Source organism: Polypterus senegalus, chromosome 1 (genome assembly GCF_016835505.1).
Source record: "Polypterus senegalus isolate Bchr_013 chromosome 1, ASM1683550v1, whole genome shotgun sequence".
Lineage (NCBI taxonomy): Eukaryota > Metazoa > Chordata > Cladistia > Polypteriformes > Polypteridae > Polypterus > Polypterus senegalus.
Window position 1 is genome coordinate 332,517,626 of NC_053154.1, and position 26,759 is coordinate 332,544,384.

General features: G+C 47.6%; 1 protein-coding gene across 1 annotated transcript; it reads left to right on the top strand.

The window, feature by feature from the left end:
* The first annotated feature begins 581 nt into the window (after nt 1–581).
* On the top strand, nt 582–19,485 carry si:dkey-10o6.2 (uncharacterized protein LOC100124608 homolog). The gene is made up of 7 exons (XM_039742598.1): nt 582–823; nt 9,223–9,347; nt 16,521–16,587; nt 16,690–16,846; nt 17,228–17,376; nt 17,448–17,558; nt 17,647–19,485. The coding sequence occupies exons 1-7, from the start codon at nt 671–673 to the stop codon at nt 17,821–17,823; spliced, it is 939 nt and encodes a 312-aa protein (XP_039598532.1). The 5' UTR covers nt 582–670; the 3' UTR covers nt 17,824–19,485.
* Nucleotides 19,486–26,759: the final 7,274 nt, after the last annotated feature.

Consider the following 26,759-nt stretch of genomic DNA (forward strand, 5'->3'; position numbering starts at 1 on the left):
GCATAGAAATGTGTGTATATTATCAATTTATTTATTTATTGCAGAGCACATATTTTCACACATGAAAAATTTAATAAATGAGGCCCCAGGAACAGGACGGATGGTGGTTTCTTACCTGGCCAGGAGGCCATTTCAGTGGATGGACAGCAGGAGATGTCCTCCTGGAGATGAGTGTTCCCCCTGCACTCTGGTTGTCACCCCACTAGGTGCGGGCCTGATAAATGTGACTCGAAAAGTTATACAGTACAATAACTTAATTGGCGCTGTTTTCATATGGCTATTCTGGAGCTTATGCAGCATTTTATGAACCGATTATTTCAAGAAGAAAACGAAGAAATGCTTTGGCAGATCGCGTGAAACGCCTCTCAGCGGCAAACAGGATGAGATGGGCAGGGGCAGCAAACTCCGACCCGCCCACATCTGATCATGCAAACGAGGATAACGTTACATAGGCGGAGCCGAACTCCTAACCCCGCCTCGTCCCGTGTCTCATATCAGTTCGGCTGTTTTATTATCGCTCAAGTGTCCGATATTGAAGGTGCGCCAAAAGCTTTCTTGGTGCGTCGGGCTCAGCTGATAACTACAGTTTAACCTTTGACCCCGACCTTAAGGCGCAGATAGCAGTAGCGACAGCTCAGTTCTGCCGCCCGGCACCGGGGACGAAGCCAACATGCTTGTGCCTATCGTTGATTTCAGCGTCTACGCCGTAGGCAAGGAGCAGCCGACCGATGAGATGCTGAGCGACGTCGCCGAGAAGATGAGGGCTGCGTTTTGTGACATCGGCTTCTTGTACCTGCAGAACACTGGGATCGAACAGCACGAGGTGAGAATCGCGGGGATAACGGTGGAATGGAGCGAACAGAATCGCGACTGCATGGCGACCCGAATGGGTGTCCTCTGCCCACGGTGCAAAGGGGCGCAAACGGGCAATAAGAGGGAACCTCTCGCCTTTTAAATTGCGCAGACTTAATATTTGTAAAGGCGTTCCTATGTCGAAGTCGAGCAGGTGTTGCAAACTTGGCGACTTTGTCGCTATATATCCAGCGAATTTTATTAATAATAATAATACGTTGTATTTATATAGCGCCTTTCAGACCTCTTTGGCAACTTTATTGAAAAAAAGAGTAGCGACATTTTCATTATTCGACTGGCCAGCTACTTCTTCACATACCTCGTGCAAAGCAATTATTTATTTAACGTTAACAGAAGGACAGGCGGCTTTATTAATTCGCAGTTGAAATTTGCCCGATCCAACGAGGCTAATGCATGAGATTGTGATGTTTACATGGCACCGTAAAGGGATAAGTGCTGTTAAGCCCCCAACATTTTCGCAGTTTTAAAACTTCACAGTAAACCCCTTTCATTGGATATTAAAGAATGACAACTTTACCAGTCCATCTGACCCATATACCCGCGCTGGACCGGGCAAAACCCAACTGCATTTAAACAATGGTGTCAGTCATTTGGGAAAATTAGGGTGTCCCAACCTCATTTAACCCTTTACAGTGCCCTTTAAACACCACAGTAAATCTCATTTAATAGATTTTACAGTGTGCCAACTTTGCCAGTACTGTACTTTTGACACAAATAAATAAGTAACTGCTCTGCACAAGTCAGGTGAACAAGTAGGCAGCCGAATAAGGAGCCAACTCGAGCCTCGTTGATTGCTGTGCGGGTCCACAAAGCCGCGCAGTGCCTGCGGTGTTCGGTCAGAATCACAAATAAGCTGCGGTTGTGCGGGACATCACGGAGCGGCCGAAACGAGCGGGCCTTAAACGCCACCGTTACTCACCCGGGAAGACGCCCTGGCTTGTTGTTAACTTGAAGCGATGTAGCTCGGGGCCAGGGATCCTCAGTTAAAGTCCCAGAGCGCCGCAGTGTATGGCTGCAGGTTTTCACTCCATTCTGTTTCGTAATTCGCAGCCGGGGCCTCGCAGGTAATGAAATGTGGTGTTTAATGACGAGGTGTCTTAGCGCTTTCGTTCTTCCAAGACAAAATCTTTATCACGTGTAGATTCTTCAAATTCTGAGAACCTTATCCATATATTTAGTGGTCCGAAACAGATTTGTAGGTCTTGGTCCGTTCTTTCTCTCTCGATATTTTAAAACATTTTATTCACAGATACTTCATGATGTATGTACGGAGGTTTAAATGGAAGTACGTTAGCTGGAGAGCTACGCCTCATAATTTAACTAATACCAGGTTAAAAAATGGGCAACAATTTAAATGTAAATGTCGCTGTTTAAAACTAAAACATGGGGTCCTGAATTGTAGCAAACGAGTTAACTGAAATTAACCCCCTCCCCCCAAAAAAATATTGCTTTAGCAGTAAACTATCCGTGCTAACCATCTAAGACGGGTTGAAATTTAAGTAATCAACATAGTTTGCAGTGCACCATCTGTTAGAATGTCTTTTGTAATGCACTGCAGTAATAACATGCATTGCATTTGTCACTCCAACAGATGGCACATCACAAACCTTTGTAGTAATAGAATGTATTACTAAAAATATCTGTGATGTGTCATTTGTTGGAATGACAAATGCAATCCATATGTCTCTGTTACAGGGATTCGTAAAAGCAGTGTTAATGTCTGTGATGCGCCATCTGTTGGAATGACAAATGCAATGCATATGTCTCTGTTATATGCCGTTTGTTTTGGGAGTCGTAAAAGCAGTGTTAAAGTCTGTGATGCACCATCTGTTGGAATAACAAATACAATAAATTTTTTTCTGCGGTGGGCTGGCGCCCTGCCCGGGGGGGGCTTGTTTCCTGCCTTGCGCCCTGTGTTGGCTGGGATTGGCTCCAGCAGACCCCCGTGACCCTGTAGTTAGGATATAGTGGATTGGATAATGGATGGATGGATGGATCCAAAAAAGCAGTGTTAATGTTTGTTATGCACCATCTGTTGGAATGGAAAATACAATACATTTTATCACTACAGATGTTTGTGATACATCATCTCTTGTAATGATAAATGTAATGCATATGTTTCTGTTATATGCCATTTGGTATGGGATTTGTAAAAGCAGTGTTAATGTCTGTGATGCACCATCTGTTGGACTGAAAGAGACATAGCAATTGGACAGACACACAGACACTTGTCCTTTTATTTAAGGTTGATAAATAGGTCCTAGTTAAAATCTGGTTAAAGTGAAAACCTGTAGTCATTGCAGACCTCCACAACCAGAGCTGAGTACCCCCAATTTACCTAATAGCTCGGCTTTGTTTTTCAGGTAGTCATAAAGTGGGTGATTTCCTTCTTTCCCATTCCTTCCAAATCAGCTTATTCTGCATCAATTGAAAAAAGAAAATGTGTTCAATACAGACGACCCATTTTTATGCACCACACGTAACTGACAAATTTAATTTGAGGCTCCTTCTTGGCTTTGGCCGAAGATGTCCCATTTAAAGTTAGATCTGCAAAAGTATAGAAAGGAGTGGGAGTCAAAGCACTGGGGGTTGGTGACCATGAGGAGGATGAATTCACTTAGTGCAGCTTGATGTTCTAATTTACACAATTTATGTACAATTCGTACAATTTATAATTCAAGGCCATATTTTAGAATATTAGAAACATTTAGACGAGAACAGGCCATTCAGCCCAACAAAGCTCACCAGTCCTATCCACTTATTTCTTCCAAAAAAACATCGTCGAGTTTTGAAAGTCCCTAAAGTCTTACTGTCCACCACACTACTTGGTCGCTTATTCCAAGTGTCTATCATTGTTTTTATAAAGAAAAACTTCCTAATGTTTGTGCGAAATTTACCCTTCACAAGTTTCCAACTTGTGTCCCCGTATTCTTGATGAACTCATTTTAAAGACACCGTCTCGATCCACTACACTAATTCCCTTCATCATTTTAAACACTTCACTCAGGTCTCCTCTTAATCTTCTTTTGTTTAAACTGTAAAGGCTCAGCTCTTTGAATCTTTCCTCATAACTCATCCCTTGTAGCCCCCCGGAATTAGCCTAGTCGCTCTTCTTTGGACATTCTCCAGTGCTGCTGTGTCTTTATGGAGATCCAAACTGCACCCAGGACTCCAGATGAGGCCTCACCAGTGTGTTATGAAGCCTGAGCAGAACCTCCTGTGACTTGTACTCCACACATCAAGGCGCTATATAACCTGACATTCTGTTAGCCTTCTTAATGGCTTCTGAACACTGTCGGGAAGTCGATAGCTTAGAGTCCACTGTGACTCCTAAATCCTTCTCATAAGGTGGACTCTCGATTTTTCGACCGCCCATTGTGTATTCAAACCTCACATTTTCACTTCCTGTGTGTAATTCTTTACATTTCCTGACATTAAATTTCATTGTCCACAAATCTGCCCAAGCCTGTCTGCTGTCCAAGTTCTTCTGTGATGATAATATTAACGGATACCACCTATCTTGGTATCATCTGCAAACCTTAACCAGCTGGTCGCTTATATTCCTATCCAAATCATTTATAGATATTTAAAATAGCAACGGCCCAAGCGCTGCCCCCTGCTGGTCACCACTCTTAACATCAGCCAATTCTGATGAGGGTCCTCGCACCATCACCCTCTCCATCCTGTGTCTGAGCCAATTCTGCATCCATCTAAAAACATCACCCTGAACTCCCACAAACTCTGTGTAGCGTTTTCCACACGTCGGCCGTGGTCAGATGCAGTACTTGACCACTGGGAGGAGAGGTGGTCTTCCTCGCCACCACGTTGTTCTGCGCTTCAAACCATGCCTAGAAGTTGTTCAGCACATCTGGAGGGGAGGCACCGCCATCACAGGCCGGTGGTGTTATCCTGTAGTTAGTGACAGCCTGGATGCCCTGCCATATGTGCCTTGTGTCACCAGTTTCTGTGGATTCTCTGGGTGTGGGCACACTTTGCTAGTCTGATAGTTTGGGCCTCGCTGTTCTCAGGGCCGCCTTACCAACAACAACATTTATTTCTAGAGCATACGAATGATGGAGCTCAAAGTGCTTTACAAGATGAAGGAAGATAAAAGGAAAATATAAAAATAAGATTAGGCAATACTAAGTAACAAGGCATAAAGTAAGGTCAGATGGCCAGGAAGACAGAAAAAAACCAAAAAACTCTAGAGGGCTGGAGAAAAAAAAAAAATTTGCAGGGGCACCGAGGCCACGAGACCACCCAGCCCTCACTGGGCATTCTGCCTAACATCAATGATCTCAATCAGTCCTCATGGTCTTCAGGCTTCATGTGGAAGAACTTGACGATGACGGTCATGTGGACCTCTGGCCTTCAATCCATTAATAGGAGGCTTTGATCAGGTGGTGGCGCAGATCTGCCACCACAGAAAAATGGAAAAAGAACAGCAGGGAAAAGTAGGGGTTAGTATGGATCATGGAGCCTTGATAAAGACGATAATTCAACGCATATACGGAATATCAGGGTGACACTAAAATGAAGCTCTGAGAAAGCCATGTGACAATAACGGGTTTTTAGCAGTCTTTAAAGGCCTCCACCGTATTAGCCTGGCGAATTTCTATCAGTAAACTCATATTTCAGATTTTGGGGGCATCTCGGCAGAAGGCCGCCTCACCACTTCTTTTAAGTTTTGCTTTTGTAATTACAAGCAGACCCTCATTTGAAGTGGTGGCTCTGAGGCTGGGGATCTGCACTGGCAATCGGAAGGCTGATGGTTCGAATCCCGTAAACGCCAAAAGTGACTCTACTCTGTTGGGACCCTTGAGCAAGGCCCTTAACCTGTCATTGCTCTGTCCTGGGTATGACGTTAATCTGTATGTTGGCCCTCCAACCTTCAGTTAGTGGCAGAATTGGCACTCAAGCCACCATAAAAAACCTCCCACTGGTTCCATTCCATCTGAACTTGTGTGGTGCTGGGGTGTCACCCGCTGCATGGCTGTACTCGGGTCCCAATCTGGCATCCTGAGTTAGTTCATCATGTGGTGGGTGCGGCGATGCTACGATTTGGAGTGTAAGGTGACAGGTATTCCAAAGTATAGGATGGCGTGAGGTGATTGAAGTTTCTGTAAACCATAAGCGGTATTCAAAAGTCAATTCTAAATGGTATCCAATGTAGTGACATCAAAACTTAAAGTCCCCGGCCGTCAGTAGCACACGCACCTCTGCACTAATCCACAGCTTCTGATTGGGGTCTGCGGTGATGAACGTGCAGACAATGACGTCATCGATGCACTTGCTGATGTAGGGGGTCACTGATGCCGCGTACCCCTCCAAGTGAGTGCAGTCACCGCTGGTTTGTGGCCTCCCTGAACATTTCCCAGTCAGTGTGCTCAAAAGCCAGCAGGTTTTCACCGGCCTCAAAACCGGTTTGAACCGCTTTGACCAGGAGTCTGGAGTTAGCAAAACAGAGAGGTGGTCTGAATAGCCCAGGTGGGGGTGGGGGTCCACCCGATCTGTGTCAGGAATGTTTGTGTAAACGAGATCCCGCACATTCACCCATCTCGTTGCAAAGTCCACATGCTGATGGAATTTGAGACTTGAGATTCGCAAAGTCCTCTCCGTAAGCAATTTGCAATTCATCGATAGCGCTGTACAGTCCTTAATGTTTGCGCTGGGGGGGAATGTAACCTCCAAAAACAAACCCAGTATTAAATCCCTGTGGTAAGTAAAAAGGTCAGCACGTAACAGTCCCAAACTCCACCAGCGGTGGGCAGCAGGTAGACAATGACACCGACTTTCTACCATTCCATGCTGATGTAAACACACAGGCCGCCGCCGCCGCCGAGCCTTACCACACTGAGCAGCACGAATCACAGCTCGGCCATCCCACTGAACCACGACGTCTCCATGAAAACAAAGACACGACAGCCTCTAAACTCACGCTGGGTAGACCGCCGAAGTCGAATGTAATCCAGTTTATTGTACGGGGAGCAAACATTTGAGAGTAGAATGGATGGGAGAGCCGGGCGTCTATGGCGTGTTATTAGCCTCGTACAGACTCCTGAAGGTCCGGTCCTCGCAGCAGTCCGAGGTCACGCAGCTTCTCCAGCAGATCGTCCTTTGGGCTCAATTTTGGACAATTTCTGTACAGCAAAAGTGTCTGGTGATGATAGACAGGCACACCGGTTGTTCAGATGACCATTTACTGCAGAAGGTCGAGCTAAGAGACAAAATATTTTTTTATTTTTTTTTGGTTCTTTATTTCACCTTATACAATTTCTCGTATTAGGAATTTGTTAGATTTCGCATACCCCTTGGGGTCAGAGCGCAGGGTCAGCCATTGTACAGCGAGCGCCCCTGGAGCAATTGAAGGTTAAGGGCCTTGCTTAAGGGCCCAGCAGAGTAGGATCTCTTTTTGGCAGTGATGGGGATTCGAACCGGAAACCTTTGGGATACCAGCGCAGATCCTTAGCCTCAGAGCCACCACTATTAAAATATTAAAATATTAGGAGATTACCACCATTTTGGGTCCACAGAGGCCGCTGCGAGCCATCATGTTACGTTCTATAATGAGCTGATATGGTTGCTTAGCATTGTAGATTTAAAGTTGTTGTGCCCTGCTGTTGTGCTCCATGGGGGACCTTTGATTGGGTCAAACTCCCCATGCTGTCATTAGTGGGACTTCATCCCTTTACCCATTTTGGTGTAGACAGTGACCAAGATCCAGCTCTGGTGGTACCTTAGGGGAAGACGGGCAGACCTCCTCCTCCTCTAGTTGTCCAAGATAGAATCTGCTCTGAGCTGGCTGTGGATGAGCCTGTGACAATTCTGGGTCCACCTGTCTCCCTTCTGACCACAGGGGAATTCCTGGTATGCCAAAGTGGTCCCTTTAGGCATCATGCAGAACCTCAAGCTTCATGAGTGTGTGTGCCAGTAAGCAGTCCTAAATGTACCAAGTAATAGGAGGCCATGCCTGGGTACACACAGCTTTTTAATTCTTGTTCTAGGGTAGTGGTGGTGAACCTATGGCATGCGTGCCAGTGTGGGCACGCTGAGCAGTCTCTGTGGGCATGCGTGCCGTTGCCCCAGCACAGTTTGTTACTAGAAAGCCAGAGGGACGCGGGGCCGGGCTGCTCTGCTCCTCCTCTCCACGAGCGCCTGAGGACATTTCTCACATCACCCACCCCTCTGCCCAGCAGCCTAATGGGAGCGCTTCCTCCCTCTCTTGTCTGGGGTAAGGTGGGCGGCTCACATGCGGCATGAGGGTGCGGTGCGGACGGCACCCTGTTGAGTCTGTGGCGAAGGTGATTCCCGTGGTGGGGTGGGGGGAGGGGGGCGTGGTAGTGCAGCCGGAGGGGTTCCCGGGAGCTTCATGATGCGGGTGGTCCTCACTTAAGTGCACAGGGGAAGAGTCGTCCGCTTCTGTAATTGCTACCTGGAGCTGCTAATCGCCACACCTGAGCCACGTCCCTGTAATAAATAATAGAAGCGCAAGGCGGATGGAAAGGGAGAAAAAATTAGAGAGAGAGAGAACGGGAACGAAGGTTAATGAGGAAGACCTGCGTGAAACACTTGAGAAGACAGACGAGATGACAAAGGACAGCACGGGTAGTTCTGAAAATGAAATCCTTTAATCCTCTGCCAATAATCTGAATCAATGTAAGCACCTGGGATTGCTTTCCTTGCTTTGTTTGGATCATCTTATGCTGGTGAGCAGCGGTTTTCTGCTTTGAATTCTATCAGGTCTGACACCAGAAACAGACTAACAGGTGACCCGAGTGCTGCATGTGTTGCTTTCAAATTTACAAAGTATGAGCCAAGATTAGACAAATGGTCAGCATGCATACAACAGCAAAAATCACATTCATTGGTCAAAAGGACGCCAAATGCAAACTCTTACCTTTCAATATAAACTTGTTTGTATCATTGAACGCTCTGTTATTGTGTTTTTCTTTTAAGGCAAAAGATGTTAATGTACGAGTTGTTTTTTCTAAATTAAATCCTCAGTATTCAGGTTAAGTTGCCATGTTGGCACGTTGTGATAAATAAGTGCGTTTGGGTTGCAGTTTGGGCTCTCGGTCTCTAAAAGGTTCGCCATCACTGTTCTAGGGTGTCCAGCTGGTGCCCGTGCCACTGGGCATTCCCAAAAGATGCGTTAGGATATTCCCTCCTGCATGGTGCCCCCCGGGTGGTTTCTGTATTTGCACAATTTCCTGACGTGCATGAAGGACCCGGCTGGCAAGAACAGCTAGGTGGTCCTCCGTGCTGCATTGTTTGTGTCTGTTTAGAAGAACATGGCCAACGGCCGCAGACAGCTTCAAACTCTCATGGCTCTCGCTGCCCCTTTGACAGGTGAACCAAGCCTTGGAGGTCTCTAGGAAGTTCTTCCTGCAGCCCACTGAATTCAAGATGCTGTTTGCCAGAGGGAGCTTCCCAGAGCGTTATAATCACGGCTGGATTTCCTCTGAGGGCGAAAGGTATGACACCGTCTGCTTCTGTGCCCGCTTCCGTGGGACCTTCTGTCTTTTGTGTTGCCCTGATTCTCCTTTGTCAGTGTCAATGTCTGATTTGCAAAGGATTCTGGGAGAGGCCAGCACTCCACACATGGCAAGTGTCCTGATTCTGCTCGTCCCATACCTCCCAAACCACAGCAGCTCCCCTCTCCAGTGCATTTGCTGAAAGAAGAATTCACTTGCTGGTTGTGCCCCTCACCTGGACAGCTGGTTAAGAAGATGAAGGGGAGGATGAAGAAGTCAGGTAGGTAGGGTGGCCTGCTGGTCGAGGCAAAGGACTGCAAACCCCCGAGGGCACCAGTTCAGTCTGCACCCCGGCCTCCAGTCAGGGCTCACCTGCTGTGTAAGTAAAGCTGCTTGGATTGGAAAGGTGCTATATAAAATCCTGAAGGCCCGCGGCCACTCGTGACAAACAGTGTGACTTCAAGTGAGGGACGTCACCTATTACCATTAATTCATTTATTGTCTGTCACAAGCCTGCATTACAAGCAGGAGAGCAATGGGAACACAGGGAGATAATGACCTCTCCCACCTGGAAACTGGACTGTGACCCACAAGCTGCAGGGCATCACAGCAATCTGCAGTGCCACCACACCAGCCAGTCCTCGGTTATTAATTGACTGACTTGTAGTTAATGACGGACGCCATTACAGAGCTCCATCTGGGCTGACAGAGGACGGGGTGACCTCGTGTGAGGCCTGCAGGTGACATCTGGTTTCAGCTCGAGGTCCAGGGTACAGCAGTCCCAGTTTAGGTTCACTTTTGGACCTGAATCTGGGGAGCGGGACTGGCAGTCATTTAAGTGGATGTCATCAGAATGGCCGCTTCGATACTCGAACTCACAAGTTCACTTTGAGCCCAGGCCAGGCCCTAACACCATGTCGAAAGTGAGCCGCTGACCCGTAAAAAGCATCCCACACGGGACACAAAGAGAGAGCAGTCGGAAAGCGTGGCAGCAGCTCTCCCTCTGATAAGAGTGAACAGCCGTGAGGGGCCGAATGTTTGGAGCGTCCAAGTTCAGGACAGATTGAACTCGTCTGTCGGGACCACTGAGTATGAGGCCGGTTGAACTGGTATCACCTGAATGGCTGAGCAGGAGGCCACTTGAACTGGTGTCACCTGAATGGCTGAACGGGAGGCCACTTGAACTGGTGTCACCTGAATGGCAGCCATTAGCCGTCTGACGGGGCCTCTTTGTAAAAACTGACTGGCGGGACAAGAGGGACGGGTGGTCTGAAGTGCTGTTGATGTTTATTGGGCCTTAAAGGGCAAAGGGCATGACGAGCATTGGGCGGGTCTAGTGGGGCTGCCATGGGACGTCGTGGGGGGGGTCCACTAAGGGCTCAAAGTTCAGCATTTACATTAGAAAACATGAAATCTGCTTCCAGCAAGGTGTGATATGGCAGGTCTGCAGCTGAGAAAGAATGGCCAACTTTAAAATAAATAATCATCGCACTCGTGGCTTAAAGAGGGGGCATGGTAGTGTGGTCGGAGCAGTTTTCGGACGCAATGTGTCACGGGCGTTTCCTCATTTAAATGCACAGGTGAGGAATCGTCCGTATCCGTAAATGGTGCCAGGAGCTGCTAATCATCCCCATTATAAATAGTAGGGGCGCGAGTGCGGAGGAGGAGAGGAGGAGAAAGATCAGAAAAGAGAGAACGGAGGTTAGAGGAGGAAGAAGAGGAAACTGGAGGCTGAGAGCCGGTGTGGGTGTGACTGAGTGAGCGAGAGAGCAGGAAGAGCAGGCAGCTGGGAAGTGAGCCCTAGTGGGGTGTTTGGTTGGCACTCGCGGGCGGATGGATTGGGTCACTCCTCAGGGGAGCAGGGGTGGCCAGGATCGTGGATGGCTCGCCGCATAAGGCCGCGGAAGGCAGCGGGAGTCGGAGGCTTGGGATGCTGAAGACTCCGCGTGAGCACCCTGTTTGCTGGGGAGCCGAGTCTCGGTCTGGAGGAGTTAAATGAAGCCAAGGATGGGGCAGTAGGAGAAGGTCAGCTGGACCAGCAGGTAGGGCGACTCCCCTGTGGCACGGCCCGTGTGGGGAGCCGCCAGCTGAAGAGGGCACCGTGTTTTTAACCTCGGTTTTAAAGGATTTATTTATTGGGATTGGCACAGTGGGTAGCGCTGCTGCCTCACAGTTAGGAGACCCAGGTTCGCCTCCCAGGTCCTCCCTGCGTGGTGTTTGCATGTTTCTCCCCGTGTCTGCTTGAGTTTCCTCCCACGTTCCAAAGACATGCGGGTTGGATAATGGATGGATTTTAAGCTCCACATTTTCACTCTGTTTTTTATGGATCATTTATTGACTTTGGGCACTGCACTTTATTCGGACACTGTATTGGTTTTTAATAAAAGCACTTTTGCACCTTCCCCTTGCTTCGTTTGGAGTCCTCATTGTCCAGCTCATCCAGTTACTTTACCGATGGTGTCGGGTTCAAGACAGAGAGAATGGAGCAGAACCCACAGCGTCACATAAGGGGCAGAAAGAAAGTACGACAAACAGACGGCTTCAAACTTACACGCACATTCTAAAAATGTATGCGTTATTTGAAAAACAGATTATTATTTTTGTGTTAAAGCAACTTCTAGCAGTTTGTTAATATGAGTAACCTACAAATGAATACACGATACATAAGATATGCTGTACACGTCTGGAATTTTGTCTGAAATTCCTTAACAAAAACGCATGTGACCATGGGAGGAAGAAGTCTCTGGAGTGATTTGTGGGGGTCTTTATAGCGCCTCTCCTCCCTGATGTGCTGAAGTTGAGTTCTGCGTGTAATGGCAGGTCTGTCATTGGCCGAGTTTCTTCACCGTGGCCCTCTGACACACACTCTCCAAATCCTAAATGTCAGCCCCAATCACTTCAGCTGCACGCTTGGTTTGTCAGACCACTAAAGTGCGCATTCATTCATCCTTCCATTTTCCGCCGCTTATCCGAAGATGGTTCGTGGGGGGCAACAGTTTTAGTGGTGGGGCCCAAACGTCCTTTTCCCCAGCCACACTTGCCAACTCATACTTCTCTGGCCTTCTGGGAGATATAATCCTTCCAGCAAGCCCAGGGTCTTCACTGGGGTCTCCTCCCAGCTGATCACACCCGTTAAACGTCCACGGGGGGTTTGGTAGTTCAGGTGGAATTCGTATCAGATGTCCGGACCAACTCAATTGGCTGCTGTGGATGTGGAGGGTCAGCGGCTTTACTGATCCCACCCGATCTCTTGAGGGAGAGCCCAACCATCCTGTGGAGAAAGCTCATTTTGGATGCTTGTACCCGCGGTCTCATTCTTTCAGTCATTACCCAAATCTCAGGACCCTAACTGCGGGTAGGGACGTCGATCGACTGGTAAATTGAGAGCCGCACCTTCTGACTCGGCTCGTTCTTCACCACTACAGATCCATATTGTGACTGCATAACTGTGCTCACCGCCCCCATCTGTCTGTTGATCTCACCTCAGTCATGAACAAGACCCCAAGATATTTAAACTCCTTCACTTGAGGCAGTAACTCACCTCCCACGCGGAGAGGACAGTCCACCTTTATCCTGCTGTGTACCGTGACCTCAGATTTGGAGGTGCTGGCTGATCCTCATTCCTACCATTTCACACTCGGTCACAAACCATCCCAACACGTGCTGGAGTTTGCAGCCCGATGAAGCCAACAGGACCAGGTCATCTGAGAAAAGCAGTGACTCGATTGCAAGGTCACTGAACTGGACACCCAGATGCACCTTGATGTCCTGTCCATGAAAATCACAAACAGGACAGGAGACAAAGCACAGTCCTGGTGGAGTCAGCGTTGGTGTTTGTCCGAGTATGCGGACGCTGCTCTCACCAACTATGGAAAACCCTAATGTGTCACATCTTTCCTGTTTTCGTCAAATTGAGAAAATGACGTCCCCCCCTATAATTAACGATCATGAGATTTCATTATCCCAGAGCTTCACGTACACAATATTGGTTTTTTCACAAATCAACAACACCTGCCATTTTAAATCACGCAGTCGCAACATTTAAATCTCGTGATCAGAATCCGATGTTTTCATTGGTAGGAGGTTGTTCCTCATTGGACGGTAGAGCTGCTAGGTTTTTGTCTTGCAGTATGTACATATGAGCTTCTTCCATCGTGATATGACAAGAATGAAGACATATTTGGCCATCACCACTACCTTAAAACATCAGGAAAGACCGAGTAACTCCAAAAAATAAAAAAAAAACACAATTTTGCCAAAAAATGGCAGTGATGAGGTTTTTCCATTGTATGTGAGATCTCTCACTGGGACCGAATAGCCCCAAATAGGGGCCAGCACCCCCTACAGTATCCCTCGAGGTCATACGCCTTCTCTAAGGCCAACTGGGCCGACTCCCATGTCCCCTCCAGAATCCTCATGAGGGTAAAGAGCTTTAACGGGAATGCTAAAGAGTGTGGTCCTCCAATAGTTAAAGCACATCCTCCTGTCACCCTTTTTTAAAAATGAGGACCACCACCCCAGTCTGCCACACCAGAGGCACAAGTCCTGATGACCATGCAACATTGAAAAGGCACGTTAGCCATGACAGTCCAACAGTGTCGAGATCCTTCAGCATTTCTGGGGGGATCTCCTCCAACCCCCTGGGCTTTGCCATCGTGGACTGAGTTAACCACCTCATGTTAACGGGTATTAATCCCACATCAGCTTCGGGCTCGGCCTCCTCTCCAGAGGGCATGCCCATTGGGTTCAGGAGCTCCTCAAAGTGTTCCTTCCACCACCAGACACCATTCTCAGTCTTGGTCAGCACTTCTCCATCCTTGGTGAGAACAGCCTGGTGGATCCCTGAGTGGCCTGATGGTTTGCCAGAACCACTTTGAGTCTCTCGACTCTCGATTTCCAGGGTCTCCCTGCACTCCTCGCGTACCCCGCTGAAAGTGATGAATGACTGACTGGATCAGACCGCCGCATGAGGTCCTTGTCCACTTCATAAAAATTCCGAGTTTATGGTGGAGAAATTAGAGCTGATTGCATTGAGAGCTGATGTTTTTTAGCGTTTGTAATCCGATTAAGATCATTAGCCCGGGTACTTCCTCAATATTTTAATATTCTGTCACCCTTTCTACCTCCGTCCTCAGGACAATGCTGGGCAATCATGCAGATTTCTATCTCTTCAAGTTTTTGGTCTTTTTGGCCATTCAGAGTGTGATGGTTCTTAGTTTTACCACTTGATTTAAATCGTGCAGATATCCGTCCTGTCAGCGTACTTGATAATGGAGCGGTCGGTGGTCTCGGGTCCCAGAAGTACAGAGTAGTAATAGGAATGGAGATCAGACCCGTCCTTCCTGTGTTTGAATAAATGGCTTTTGAAACAGCGTCCCGCACTTTGAACGAGTGAAAAACAAAAAAAACAATCCTGATTTGTAATAAATGGGTTGACATTCACGTTCATGGGCTGCGCTACACCCACCCACGGCGTGAAGTGTTCATAGTGCGACCATCAGGGAGACGCTACAAGAGCAGAGCAGCGAGAACGTCAAGGCCGACAGACAGTTTCCTCCCTTCATCCAGGCCTCCAGGCCAGCGCGTGTCAGGAGGATGGCAGGCCATCTTGAGACCACATACTGAACCTGCAGCGGATTAGGGTGGGTGGGTGCTATCGATGCTGCAGCATTAGGCCCGCTCCTCAAATCGGCCCAGACGAAAACAGACGAGAATTTTCCAGAAGCTGAACGGTTTTCCTTTGCTATATTAAACTCAAAATAATTCTTGGGATGAAATTTGGATCCCGACTTTCGGACGCCTAGACACAGCGTTACTTATTATACAGTCACTATTGTTCTTTGCGCGGTGACGTAACTATAACGTCGTTGTGTTTATTGTTAACCGAAGATTTCAAGTTAATGTTATCAATTTTACGTTAAACAGTTTACTTAGTAATTTAGCTGCGTTGTTTGCAGTATTGTGGGGATTCTTGTCACTTTATTATTGTTCGGTAAGTGCCACGCAGTACATTTTTCACCTTGAAAGTTAGTAGTACAGTGTGAACGATAGGGGGCGCTCTCGCTCCCTTGAACCCCTGTCCATGACTCCAGACACCAGGTAAAAGTCCAAATGTTGACTTTATTTTTCTCCCACAGTGCACAAAGCACACTCTTCTCCACAATACTCATATAATTACAATAATAACCAATAGACGTGCCCGGAACACCTCACCAGGGAGGCGCCCAGGAGGCATCCTGATCAGATGCCCGAGCCACCTCACCTGACTCGTCTCGATGCGGAGGAGCAGCGGCTCTACTCTGAGCCCAGACACCCTGCGGAGGAAACTCATTTCAGCCGCTTGCATTCGTAATTGTAATTGTAATTGTAATTGTAATTGTCTGCACAGCTCTCAAAAGGTACTATGAACTGAGAACGTTTCATTTATTATTAATGTTTGCACGCTACAACGTGTTGCGTCAATGAATAGCAGAGGTTTGGACCGGCGCTTGGACTAACTTGACTCATTTTACTACACAAGCCTGCGGTGACCCATCACGACCATGTTTAACAATTTAATCAAAATGATTTCTAAAAAGCGCCGCCGTGTTTACCGCTTTGTGTTTCTCCGCGAAGATTTGCGGTGCACAGTGTTTGAGGGGCTGTGCTGCCACCTGGTGGCAGACTCTATATAAACAGACGGGCAGTCCTCTTGGCAGGTGACACTTTGAATAAAGCAGGCCGAGTTGTGGTCTTGGGCGGCACGGTGGCGCAGTGGGTAGCGCTGCTGCCTCGCAGTTAGGAGACCCTTAAGGGTTCGCTTCCCGGGTCCTCCCTACGTGGAGTCTGCATGTTCTCCCCGTGTCTGCGCGGGTTTTCTCCCACAGTCCAAAGACATGCAGGCTAGGTGCATTGGTGATCCGAAATTGTCCCTTGGTGTGTGTGTGTATGTGTGCCCTGTGGTGGGTTGGCGCCCTGCCCGGGGTTTGTTTCCTGCCTTGCGCCCTGTGTTGGGTGGGATTGGCTCCAGCAGACCCCCGTGACCCTGTATTTAGGATGGAGTTGTGGTCTGTACACGTAACCTTACAGGTCGCCGCTCACTTCTTCGGTCCTTTTGTCGATCGTTCATTCGTCTTCCTGCTGGAGTGACGGACCCCCAACTCGCTGATCGTTGTTTCTTCTTTTATTTTCCAGTTTGAACCCAAAGCGTCCAGGAGACCTTAAAGAGGCATTCAACGTGTCCATCCTGCACCCAGATTTGGTATGAATTATAACATTTCAGCCTTTAAAAATTAGAAATAGCCACATTTCTTTTTATTTTTTTTTAAATTTATGATAAACTGTCCCCCTGTTTGCTGCACAGAAGTGGCCTTCAGACGAGGCTGTGGTGGGATTTCACGAGGTGCTGGAGTCCTTCTTCCAGAAGTGTGTGGACCTGTCCCTCAGAGTGATGACCGTGATGGCACGGAGCCTGGGGCTGCCCAGCGACTTCTTCAGCACCAAGCATCAGTGTTTTGGGGGTAGGTGGACTGGTGGTCTGGTCAGAGTCACAGAGACCCAGGGCCTGTGGCTGTCTGTCTGTCTGTCTGTCTCCTGGTTCTCCTAAAGTTGCTGCAGGGCTCAGATGAGCTTTAGAGAGGTGGTAGAGGTAGAGGGAGCCCACCCACCTTCAGCCTGGCAATGCAGGGTCTGCTGGCAGCTCATAGGCATTGGGGTGTTGAGGTCTGAAGTGTGGATCTGCTGCTTTTGAGCTCTTTTCAGGCTGCCTCAGACGTTTCTCTTTGGTGGGATTCTCTCCTGTTTGGGGTTTGTATTTCTTAAGACGTGTCCAGTCTACCTGCATGTGGACCCCTGAAGCCCCTTCCTCTCAGGTCTCACTATGAAAGCTGCTTTTCTTTCAGCCAACAATAACTCCAGCACCCTGAGGTCTCTGTATTACCCACCTGTGGACCCGTCTGATGTGAAGCTGAATCAGGTGCGCTGCGGCGAGCACTCCGACTACGGCACCATCACGCTGCTCTTCCAGGACGGGGTCACCACTGGCTTGGAGGTAAGGGGCTCAGGCGGGAGGTGGCAGTGAGGGGACGAGCAGATTATCGTTACCCTCATCTCTTACCACAGGTCATGACCAGAGCTGGGGACTACGTGCCAGTGCCCTCCATCCCGGGCCACGTCCTCTTAAACCTCGGCGACTTGCTGCAGATGTGGACGTCGGACCTGTTTGTGTCCTCGGTGAGTGAAGTGACGGCAGAGCGTCACACGGACAGCTGGTGGACCTCAAATCTTATCACTCAAGTTTGCTTTCTTTTACCTTTGGCAGAAGCACAGAGTCCCACTGCCAACAGTGGAGATGATGAGGGGCACCAGGCAGTCCATCGCTTTCTTCGTTCAGCCGGATAACGACGTGATGGTGTCCTGTTTGGACGGCACCAACAAATACCCGCCAGTGAACGCCCTGCAGTATCTCGAGGATCGCTTCGCCACCTCCTACAAATAATTCAGCGGAGCTCCTGCCTGTCAGCCATGTGCAGTAGTGCCAATCAAGTATGCGAGTGCCAAACCAGAGGCTGTCAATCAAGTGTATGAATGCCAATCAAGTATGCAAGTGCCAATCAAGAGACTGTCAATCAACCATGAGTGCCAATTGATAGGCTGTCAATCAATAATGCGAGTGCCATGCCAATCAAAAGGCTGTCAATCAGTTATATCGGTGCCAATCAAGAGGCTGTCATTCAAGTATGTGAGTGCCAATCAAGAATGTGAGTGCCAAACCAGAGGCTGTCATTCAATTATGTGAGTGCCAATCAACTATGCAAGTGCCAATCAAGAGACCGTCAATCAACTATGAGTGCCAATTGATAGGCTGTCAATCAATAATGCGAGTGCCATGCCAATCAAAAGGCTGTGAATCAATTATATCGGTGCCAATCAAGAGGCTGTCATTCAAGTATGTGAGTGCCAATCAAGAGGCTGCCAATCAAGTATATGAGTGCCAATCAAGTATGTGTGTGCCAATTCAGAGGCTGTCATTCAATTATGTGAGTACCATGCCAATCAAGAGGCTGTCTTTCAAGTATGTGAGTGCCAAACCAGAGGCTGTCAATCAAGTGTATGAATGCCAATCAAGTATGCAAGTGCCAATCAAGAGACTGTCAATCAACTATGAGTGCCAATCAAAAGGCTGTCAATAAATTATATCGGTGCCAATCAAGAGGCTGCCAATCAAGTATATGAGTGCCAATCAAGTATGCGAGTTCCAATTCAGAGGCTGTCATTCAATTATGTGAGTGCCAATCAAGTATGCAAGTGCCAATCAAGAGACCATCAATCAACTATGAGTGCCAATTGATAGGCTGTCAATCAATAATGCGAGTGCCATGCCAATCAAAAGGCTGTCAATCAATTATATCGGTGCCAATCAAGAGGCTGTCATTCAAGTATGTGAGTGCCAATCAAGAGGCTGCCAATCAAGTACATGAGTGCCAATCAAGTATGTGTGTGCCAATTCAGAGAACGTCAATCAATTATATCAGTGCCAATTGATAGGCTGGCAATCAAGTATGCGAGTACCATGCCAATCAAGAGGCTGTCTTTCAAGTATGTGAGTGCCAAACCAGAGGCTGTCTTTCAATTATATCAGTACCAATCAAGAGGCTTTCAATCAACTATAAGTGCCAATCAAGTATGTAAGTGCCAATCAAGAGGCTGTCATTCAAGTATACGAGTGCCAATCAAGTATGCGAGTGCCAATCCAGAGGCTGTCAATCAGATATGCGAGTGCTAATCAAGAGGCTGTCAATCAAGTATATGAGTGCCAATCAGCTGCCTATTGTGTACATACGAGTGCCCATCCAGTATGTGACCGCTAATCAAAGGTCACTCCAAAGTTTAACGACTAATTGTCTGGAAGGGACAGAATCTACTTTTTGGTTGTTGTGATGCAAGGTTTGCCACGGGAGGAGGAGGAAGAGGAGGAGGAAGAAGCAAATCAGCTCCCACTTTAGCTTATGCTGACACATCAGATCTTTTTCTTTGTCTTTATTGCCCAGGACTCTTGCTTAATAAGCGACTGATTTGTAACCAACCCTGAACTGCCAGTCACCTTGTCAACTGCACTAATGTCTGACTGTCACAACAGGACATCTCAGCAAGTGCCTTGTTCTTGTGCAGAAGTAAATTGTTGTTTTGACTCTGAGCTCCTGTGCCATTATTGGGGGGTCATCGTTGTCACAGTCTGGGTGGACGCAGGGGCAGTCGAGTCCTCCGGGTGTCAATCAGATCAGCGCCTTTTCTGTGTGTTCTTTTCGTTCCTGTAAGTGCAGGAGATCTTGCGGCCACCAGAGGGAGCTCTCAGCTTATGAGTGCAGGATTTGCGCGCAGCGGTCAAGGCTCTGAACGAGGGGGTCTGGTGGAGGGTGACAGCCATCCCGAGTTCCCTTGTTCACACTTTTGTGATGGGTGATCTCTCTCTTCAAGCCAATGGCAGAACGGCGAGACGAAATAATATAATGTAATGTCCCTCTGGTTTTCAAATTCTAAACCAAAATATCCTTAGCGGAGTTCTCACAGCTAACCCACTGATGAAACACGGTGAAGAACAACGGATCCAAGCCATCAAAAGAGACGAAGGACCAAATGTTGTTTATCTGTTGTGGTGGCCCGTATGTTTGTGAGCGGCGATTACATGGAGTTACGATTACGATTACGTGCTGCCTCATTAGGGCTGATGTGGTGTGGAGTCGGTTTATCTGCAACAACCCCTACCAGCGCCGGAATTGGGCATTAAAAGGGCAAATGCTTAGTGAATGGGAGTGAATGTGTGCTGATGCAAAACGGCCCAACGGGTCCCTTCTTCGGTTCCATTCCGTCATTTGTTTCACGTAGACGCCTTCGATTTCATGCTGAAAGTCTACACTCCAAGCTCCCACCCTTAGTTTCATGTCAATACGAGACGGGCATACAACCCGCATAGTTGGGGGGACTGCATTACTCAGGAGTGTTCATGACAACTCTTCCCTTGGGACCATCCAGAATGCTTTCCAGCTGTCATGTCATATCAAGTCGTCGTTTTCCAACCCACTTAATCCAGACCAGGGTCATGGGCACAGTTAACATAGGGCACAGGGCAGGGACAAACCCTGGACGAGGTGCCAGTCCATCACAGGGCAAACACACACACACACCATACACGGGCCAGTTTAGCGTCTTTGGACAGTGGGAGCACCCACAGGACAACACCATGCAGGGAGGACCCGAGACGCTGACGGTGGTCTCCATACGGTGAGGCAGCTGCTCTACCACTGCGCCATCACGCCGCCCCCTTCTTTCAAAATAAAAACACAAAAAAGTGATATTTGGGCATTCTGGGATTGGAGTTGCAAGGACAGCTCCTCTCACGATGTCATTTTTTTTGTCTCTCTGTTACATTAAAAAAGTTTCCCGTCGTGTCCGTGTTATTCAGCCTTGGCCCCGCCCCTCCACATGGCTCGTCCAATCATGACTCCTGCCGCGCACATCTTCTCTCCATCCCACCCCGTGACGCCCTCTGCCCTTCAGCGCGGTCGGTTATAACGGCAAAGCAGAAAAGCAAATGATCTACTCAAGACGGTGACATTTTAGATTGCGATCGCGAAACAACGTCAAGAGCTGATAAAGAACATCGAAAAAAGAAAAGGCGATGAACTAAAAAGAGCAGCACATAATAAAAATGAAGAACAGAGAGAGTCGTCCAATAAACAAAAAAGAGAAAATATCTTAATCTGCAAACAGAAATGCAAAAAAGCAACGGTTACAGAATGTAAGTTTGAGGATAAAGTCATTTATAACATTGTTTTTGACGAGGCATCAATAGAATTTCAATTTTTGATATACTTTTTATGATGTTTTACTTTTTTTTTTACTTTTTACTACCATTTATTATTTAAAATAGACAGTTGTAGTGAGATATTCAAATAACTGATTTTCTATCATCTCCCGTGGCCCGCATGCTCTTCTATATGCCATCTGTTTACATATAAATCACTTTCTCTAACATTGGGGGGGGCACCAGCACCACAACACCCATCAAACAGCTCAGTCGTGAGATAGCAGGCACTCCGTGCCCACTCCTGGCATTGGCAAGCAAACTGAGTAGGTGGTGGAGCCCCCTCGTATATCGAAATTAGGGCTGGGCAGGTTAAGTCGTTCTTATCGCATTAACGCATTAATTAATTACCCTGACAGTTATTTTATCGCGTAGTTTTTGTTATTATTTTGAAAGCCTTCGTCTCGCTAACAAACGATAAAGATCAGCGATCTTCTTGTTACAACTCTTTTCGAAAAGGCCTTTTCTAGAAGGAAGGTCACCATTGTTGATGTGACCCCGTGAGTTGCGAAGAGCAAACCGCTTCTAAAATGGCACGTGGAGAGACGCCACTCAAAGCAAAACTTGTTTCGTATTATCGCTGAGTTGGACTCTGATTTGTCGGACTCCCAATTTTGATGCAAGTGATGTGGAGATCAGCTCATCGGTCCCCAGCTGATCGTGGTGCCGATACACCGATGGCCACGTTCGCCTGGGAAGACAGACGCTTACGATGACAGGAGGTATAAACCATACTGCATCTCACTGGCACTGCCACCCGCACTCACCTGTCTCACAGAGACTGCCAGGCAGCCAGCCCACCGTGCATTCCTGCTGGCCATCGAGCCACCGCCGCCGCTGCAGTAACAGACGTTTTATGTTGATTTATGTGCACGCTTTTCAGAAAACTGAGTTTTTTGGAAACAATATTAGCCCTCAAAGAGTTGCTGCTGAACATACGACTGTCTATGCTGCTCCCCGATAAAAGAAAATGTTTCTGCTGGTATCTGTTCAGATAAAAAAGAAAGCCGATTTAGAAATGTGAACTTGCTGTTGCTCGGAAGGTGCCTGTTATAATGTTGTGATCGTGGCTCAGGACTCTGAGGGTTACAAACTCGATAAAACGTTAATGCCCTGGCAGTGGCAAACAGCTGTGGTTTTATATTTGATTTGATTACATTTGTGTTTAAGTTGAGACTCTCAAGAAATATTTTAACTGCTGCTATGTGAGGGGAATACGGCTGGTAAAGCACCTCGTTTGTTTAACGTGTTTGCAAACCAAATAATTCACAATACACTACTCTGGAGTTCATTATTGAATTTTGCGCATAATGTGATTGATGTGAATTGCCTGCGATTAATCATGATTAAGTATTTTAATCGCTGCCCAGCACTAATCGAAATACAGTGGAACCTCGGTTTACGAGTAACTTGGTTTACGAGTGTTTTGCAAGACGAGCAAAAATTTTTAATAAATTTTGACTTGATAAACGAGCGATGTCTTGCAATACGAGTAGTATGGCTACACTTTGTCTGCTGAGCGTCATGTGATCACAACTGAGCTGATGGTGGTTCTCTCTCTCTCTCTCTCTCTCTTATCTCGCTCGCTCGCCCAGTGCGTCTCTCTCTCTCTCTCTCTCTCTCTTATCTCGCTCGCCCAGTGCCTCTCTCTGTTTACTACAGCATTGTGACTGCGTGTGTGTGCGCTGTGAAGTGCGAGTCCTCATCTTGCTCCCCAAAACATGAAGCTGAGTCTCAGTACTTTAACACCAGTTTATTCAGCTTGAAACAGCAACAGCGCTGTTATTTATTGCAGCGGGATCTTTATAATGTTCCTTGATCTTTTTGGATGCGCTTATACGGCGCTGGGAGACTGCGATTGCTTTGGGACGCTCTTCAGCGTGTCGTCCTGTTGGGTGGAATCCCACATGAGTTTAGAAACTCGCGCACACCAGCCACGATTCTTTTTAAAGGTAAATTGCAGGTTAATTTGTATTATGTATTTTACTTTATATTTTGTATTAATCCTTTTTATATGAATAGTTTTGGGTTGTGGAACGAATCATCTGAATTTCCATTATTTCTTATGGGGAAATTCGCTTTGATATACGAGTGCTTTGGATTGTGAGCACGTTTCCGGAACGAATTATGCTCGCAAACCGAGGTTCCACTTGTTAAGGGTGATCTTACAAATATTGACATCCTGGTGAGAGGCGAGGACCTGCGGGTTAAACCAACAGACCAGGATCCTTGATGGTAACTCCTAGAGAAGCAGAAACGTGGAATGAGATGGAGGAGCGAGAGGACTGACGGACTTCCATGTGGGGGGTTGGGTTCTCTGGTGGTCCTTGGAGCTCCTTATAGAGGAAGAAGGGACGCGGACATTAAGGGGGGGCTTTCTAATAAACAGTCCTGCACTGTTTGAGTCTGCGCCCCTTGAGTTCTTACCACACAGTGGGGTGGGGGGAATAATCAGCTGATCCCCTGCTGAATTTGTACATTTGCTCACTTACAGAGAAATGAACAGCCGCTCGCGTTTATGGAAGTTTAATTTTAATGGAGAAAGACAGAATATCAATAAAAAATCCAGACAAAACAAATGACATAAAAGTTATAAATTGATTAGCATGTCATCGAGAGAAATAAGGATTTGATCTCCTACAACCCAGCAAGAATTCCAGCTCCCACAGATTAGCTCTGTGTCACAATCAATCAATCAATCAATCAATCACTCCCAGATACTCCTGATCTCAGCTCATGATGTGTATAAAGATCGCCTGTCCACAGAATCCAACATCTCCACCACCATGAGCTGTCAAGGGACGTCGGGGACAAGGCTGGAGTGGGCTACAAGACCATCAGCATGAAGCTTGGTGAGAAGGTAACAACTGTTCACAAATGGAAGAAATCTAATATGACTATTAGTCGCCCTCGGTCTGGAGCTCCATGCAAGATCTGGCGGTGAGGATGATCATGAGGAAGGTGAGGGATCAGCCCACAACAACACGGGAGGAGCTTCTTAATGATCTGAAGGCAGTTGGGACCACCACAGTCACCAAGAACACCACTGGTAACACATTATGCTGTGATGGATTGAAATCTGGCAGCGCCCGCAAGGTCCCCCCGCTCAAGAAGGCCCCCCCACTGCACAGGCCCAGATGTTCACTGGCAAACTTCAGACGGGCCTGAGCCGTGTGTGTGCCTTCTGGAAATTGATATTCCGTCTTTCTCTATTAAAATGAAACTTCCATAAACATGAGCAGCTGTTCATTTCTTTGTGAGCAAATGTACGAATTCAACAGGGGAGCAGCCGATTATTTTCCCCCACTGTATGGTAAGAAGGCGAGGGGCTCAGACTCAAGCGGTGCAGGACCATTAATTAGAAAGCAGCCCCTTAATGTCCTCTACAAGGAGCTCCAAGGACCACCAGAGAACCCAACCCCCCACATGGAAGTCCGTCAGTCCTCTCGCTCCTCCATCTCATTCCACGTTTCTGCTTCTCTAGGAGTTACCATCAAGGATCCTGGTCTGTTGGTTTAACCCGCAGGTCCTCGCCTCCCACCAGGATGTCAATATTTTTAAGATCACACTTAACAAGGGGGGCCCACCCACACCCACCCCCTGCTCACTTTGCTCACCAACCCCACAAGGCCCCCCCACTGCACAGGCCCAGACGTTCACTGGCAAACCTAAGACGGGCCTGTGCAGCGCGTGTGCCTTCCTGATACTGATTCTCCGTCTCTCTCCATTAAAATGAAACTTCCATAAACGCGAGCGGCTGTCTGTTCCTCTGTAAGTGAGCAAACGTACAAATTCAGCAGGGGAGCAGATATTTATTTCCCCCACTTGTATCTTTCAGGTAAGCACATCTAGAGAGAAGAAATGCGATAACTGCAACGTGGAAGTTAACGCTAATAAGTTGGCCACAGGTGGTCCTCCATAACTTTGGCTTTTATAAAGTTGGCCTCGGACCAAAACGTTTTATGATCAACTGGCCTAGCAGGCCGATGTGATGTGCAGACATGGAGTCAAGTTACTGTTGACATTTTATCAGTAAATCACTCAACAGCAACTACAGGAGCAACGACCTGCTAGAACATGTGTGGGGTATCAAAACTCATCGATGTCCACTTACTTATTAAACTGGTCCTGAATGCTTCCCTTCCCCTCTGCTGACGCATCTTATCGTCCTGGTTTGTCTGTAGTTTCTGGAGCTCCACAAAAATAATCTGTTGTCATTTGTTTTGGGTATTTTTTGATTTCAACGGTCACATTTACACATTTTTACTTGGGTTATTTATTTTGTGTGCTATCCCACAGCACCATCATCTCTTTTATGGGCACCGCCATTTGGGAACTTGTTGTTACGGGTCACATCAGGTGTCAGTGACAGTGTGACACAACAGGTCAATGGGATATAGAGGTCAGCCACTTGGACTTCCTGGTTTGTCCAAGGCGGAGGATTCAATCCAAAGCTCCTAATGAAATCCCTGCCTGTTTAAACGTTCCCTGCTTGCGAGTTCTTTCTGGGTGGAACTGCGACTTCTGTCTTGTATCTTGGCCCTGGTCAAGTGAACTTTTGGCCGATTCTCGACCACGATTATTAGTGTAGTGACTTGGCCTGTGAGAGAACAGGCAGGCGAGACTCCACGGGGCAGCTAAGACCCTGCTTCTGGGCAGGTGGGTTTTTGTGACTGCTGAGGGGGATTAAAAGGAGATTTTTGATTTGATTCACTTTACTTTGAAATTGTCTTTTCACATTTGGGGGTCTAAGAGCAGGGTCAGATGTGATGAACAGTGCAGCAGAAGGTAAGAAGACCGCCGGTGTGGCATGAAGGCTCACAGGACAGCAATCCTCCCTCCTGAAGAGCAACAGGAGATAACCAGGGTCCTTTCAAGGTCCACTAAACCGCTGTGTGTGCGAGTCCTTCCTCTGCCATACCTCTGATGCTGTCTTGTGCCCTCCACCTGGCGTTGATGAAGTCTGGCACTAAGGAGAGTCCAGTGGGCCTTCAGCCCAAGTGATATTTGATATTAAACCCCTGTTGACCGTGAGACTGGTCCATGCAGCTGGAATTAGGCCCACTGGGGTTAGCCTTTTGTGGACATCACATCCGTTCCACTGTGTGCGAGACTCCATGTGGTGAGAAAGAGAACAATTACAAGTGTCATCGTCATCATCACTCCACTTATCCTCTTGGATAGCCATGGCAGCTCATTTCCCGTACAGTGGAACCTCAGGTCACGAATGTCTCAGAACGCATACAAATCGGGTTACAACCAAAAAAGTTTGCCAAACTTTTTCATCTGTTCATGACCACACACTCGGGTGACGAACAAGCCAGTTTCTCTTCCGGTTCGTACGCGCAGATGATTTCCGCACATGCTCAGTCTCTTCCTGTGCAGTGAGTGAGCGAACGAGAGAGAGAGAGAGAGAGAGACAGAGAGGGCGCGAGAGAGAGAGAGAGCGAGAGAGAGAGAGAGAGAGAGAGAGAGAGAGAGCAAGCAAGAGAGAGAGAGAGAGAGAGAGAGAGAGAGAGAGAGAGAGAGAGAGAGAGAGAGAGAGAGAGAGGGCGCAAGAGAGAGCGAGA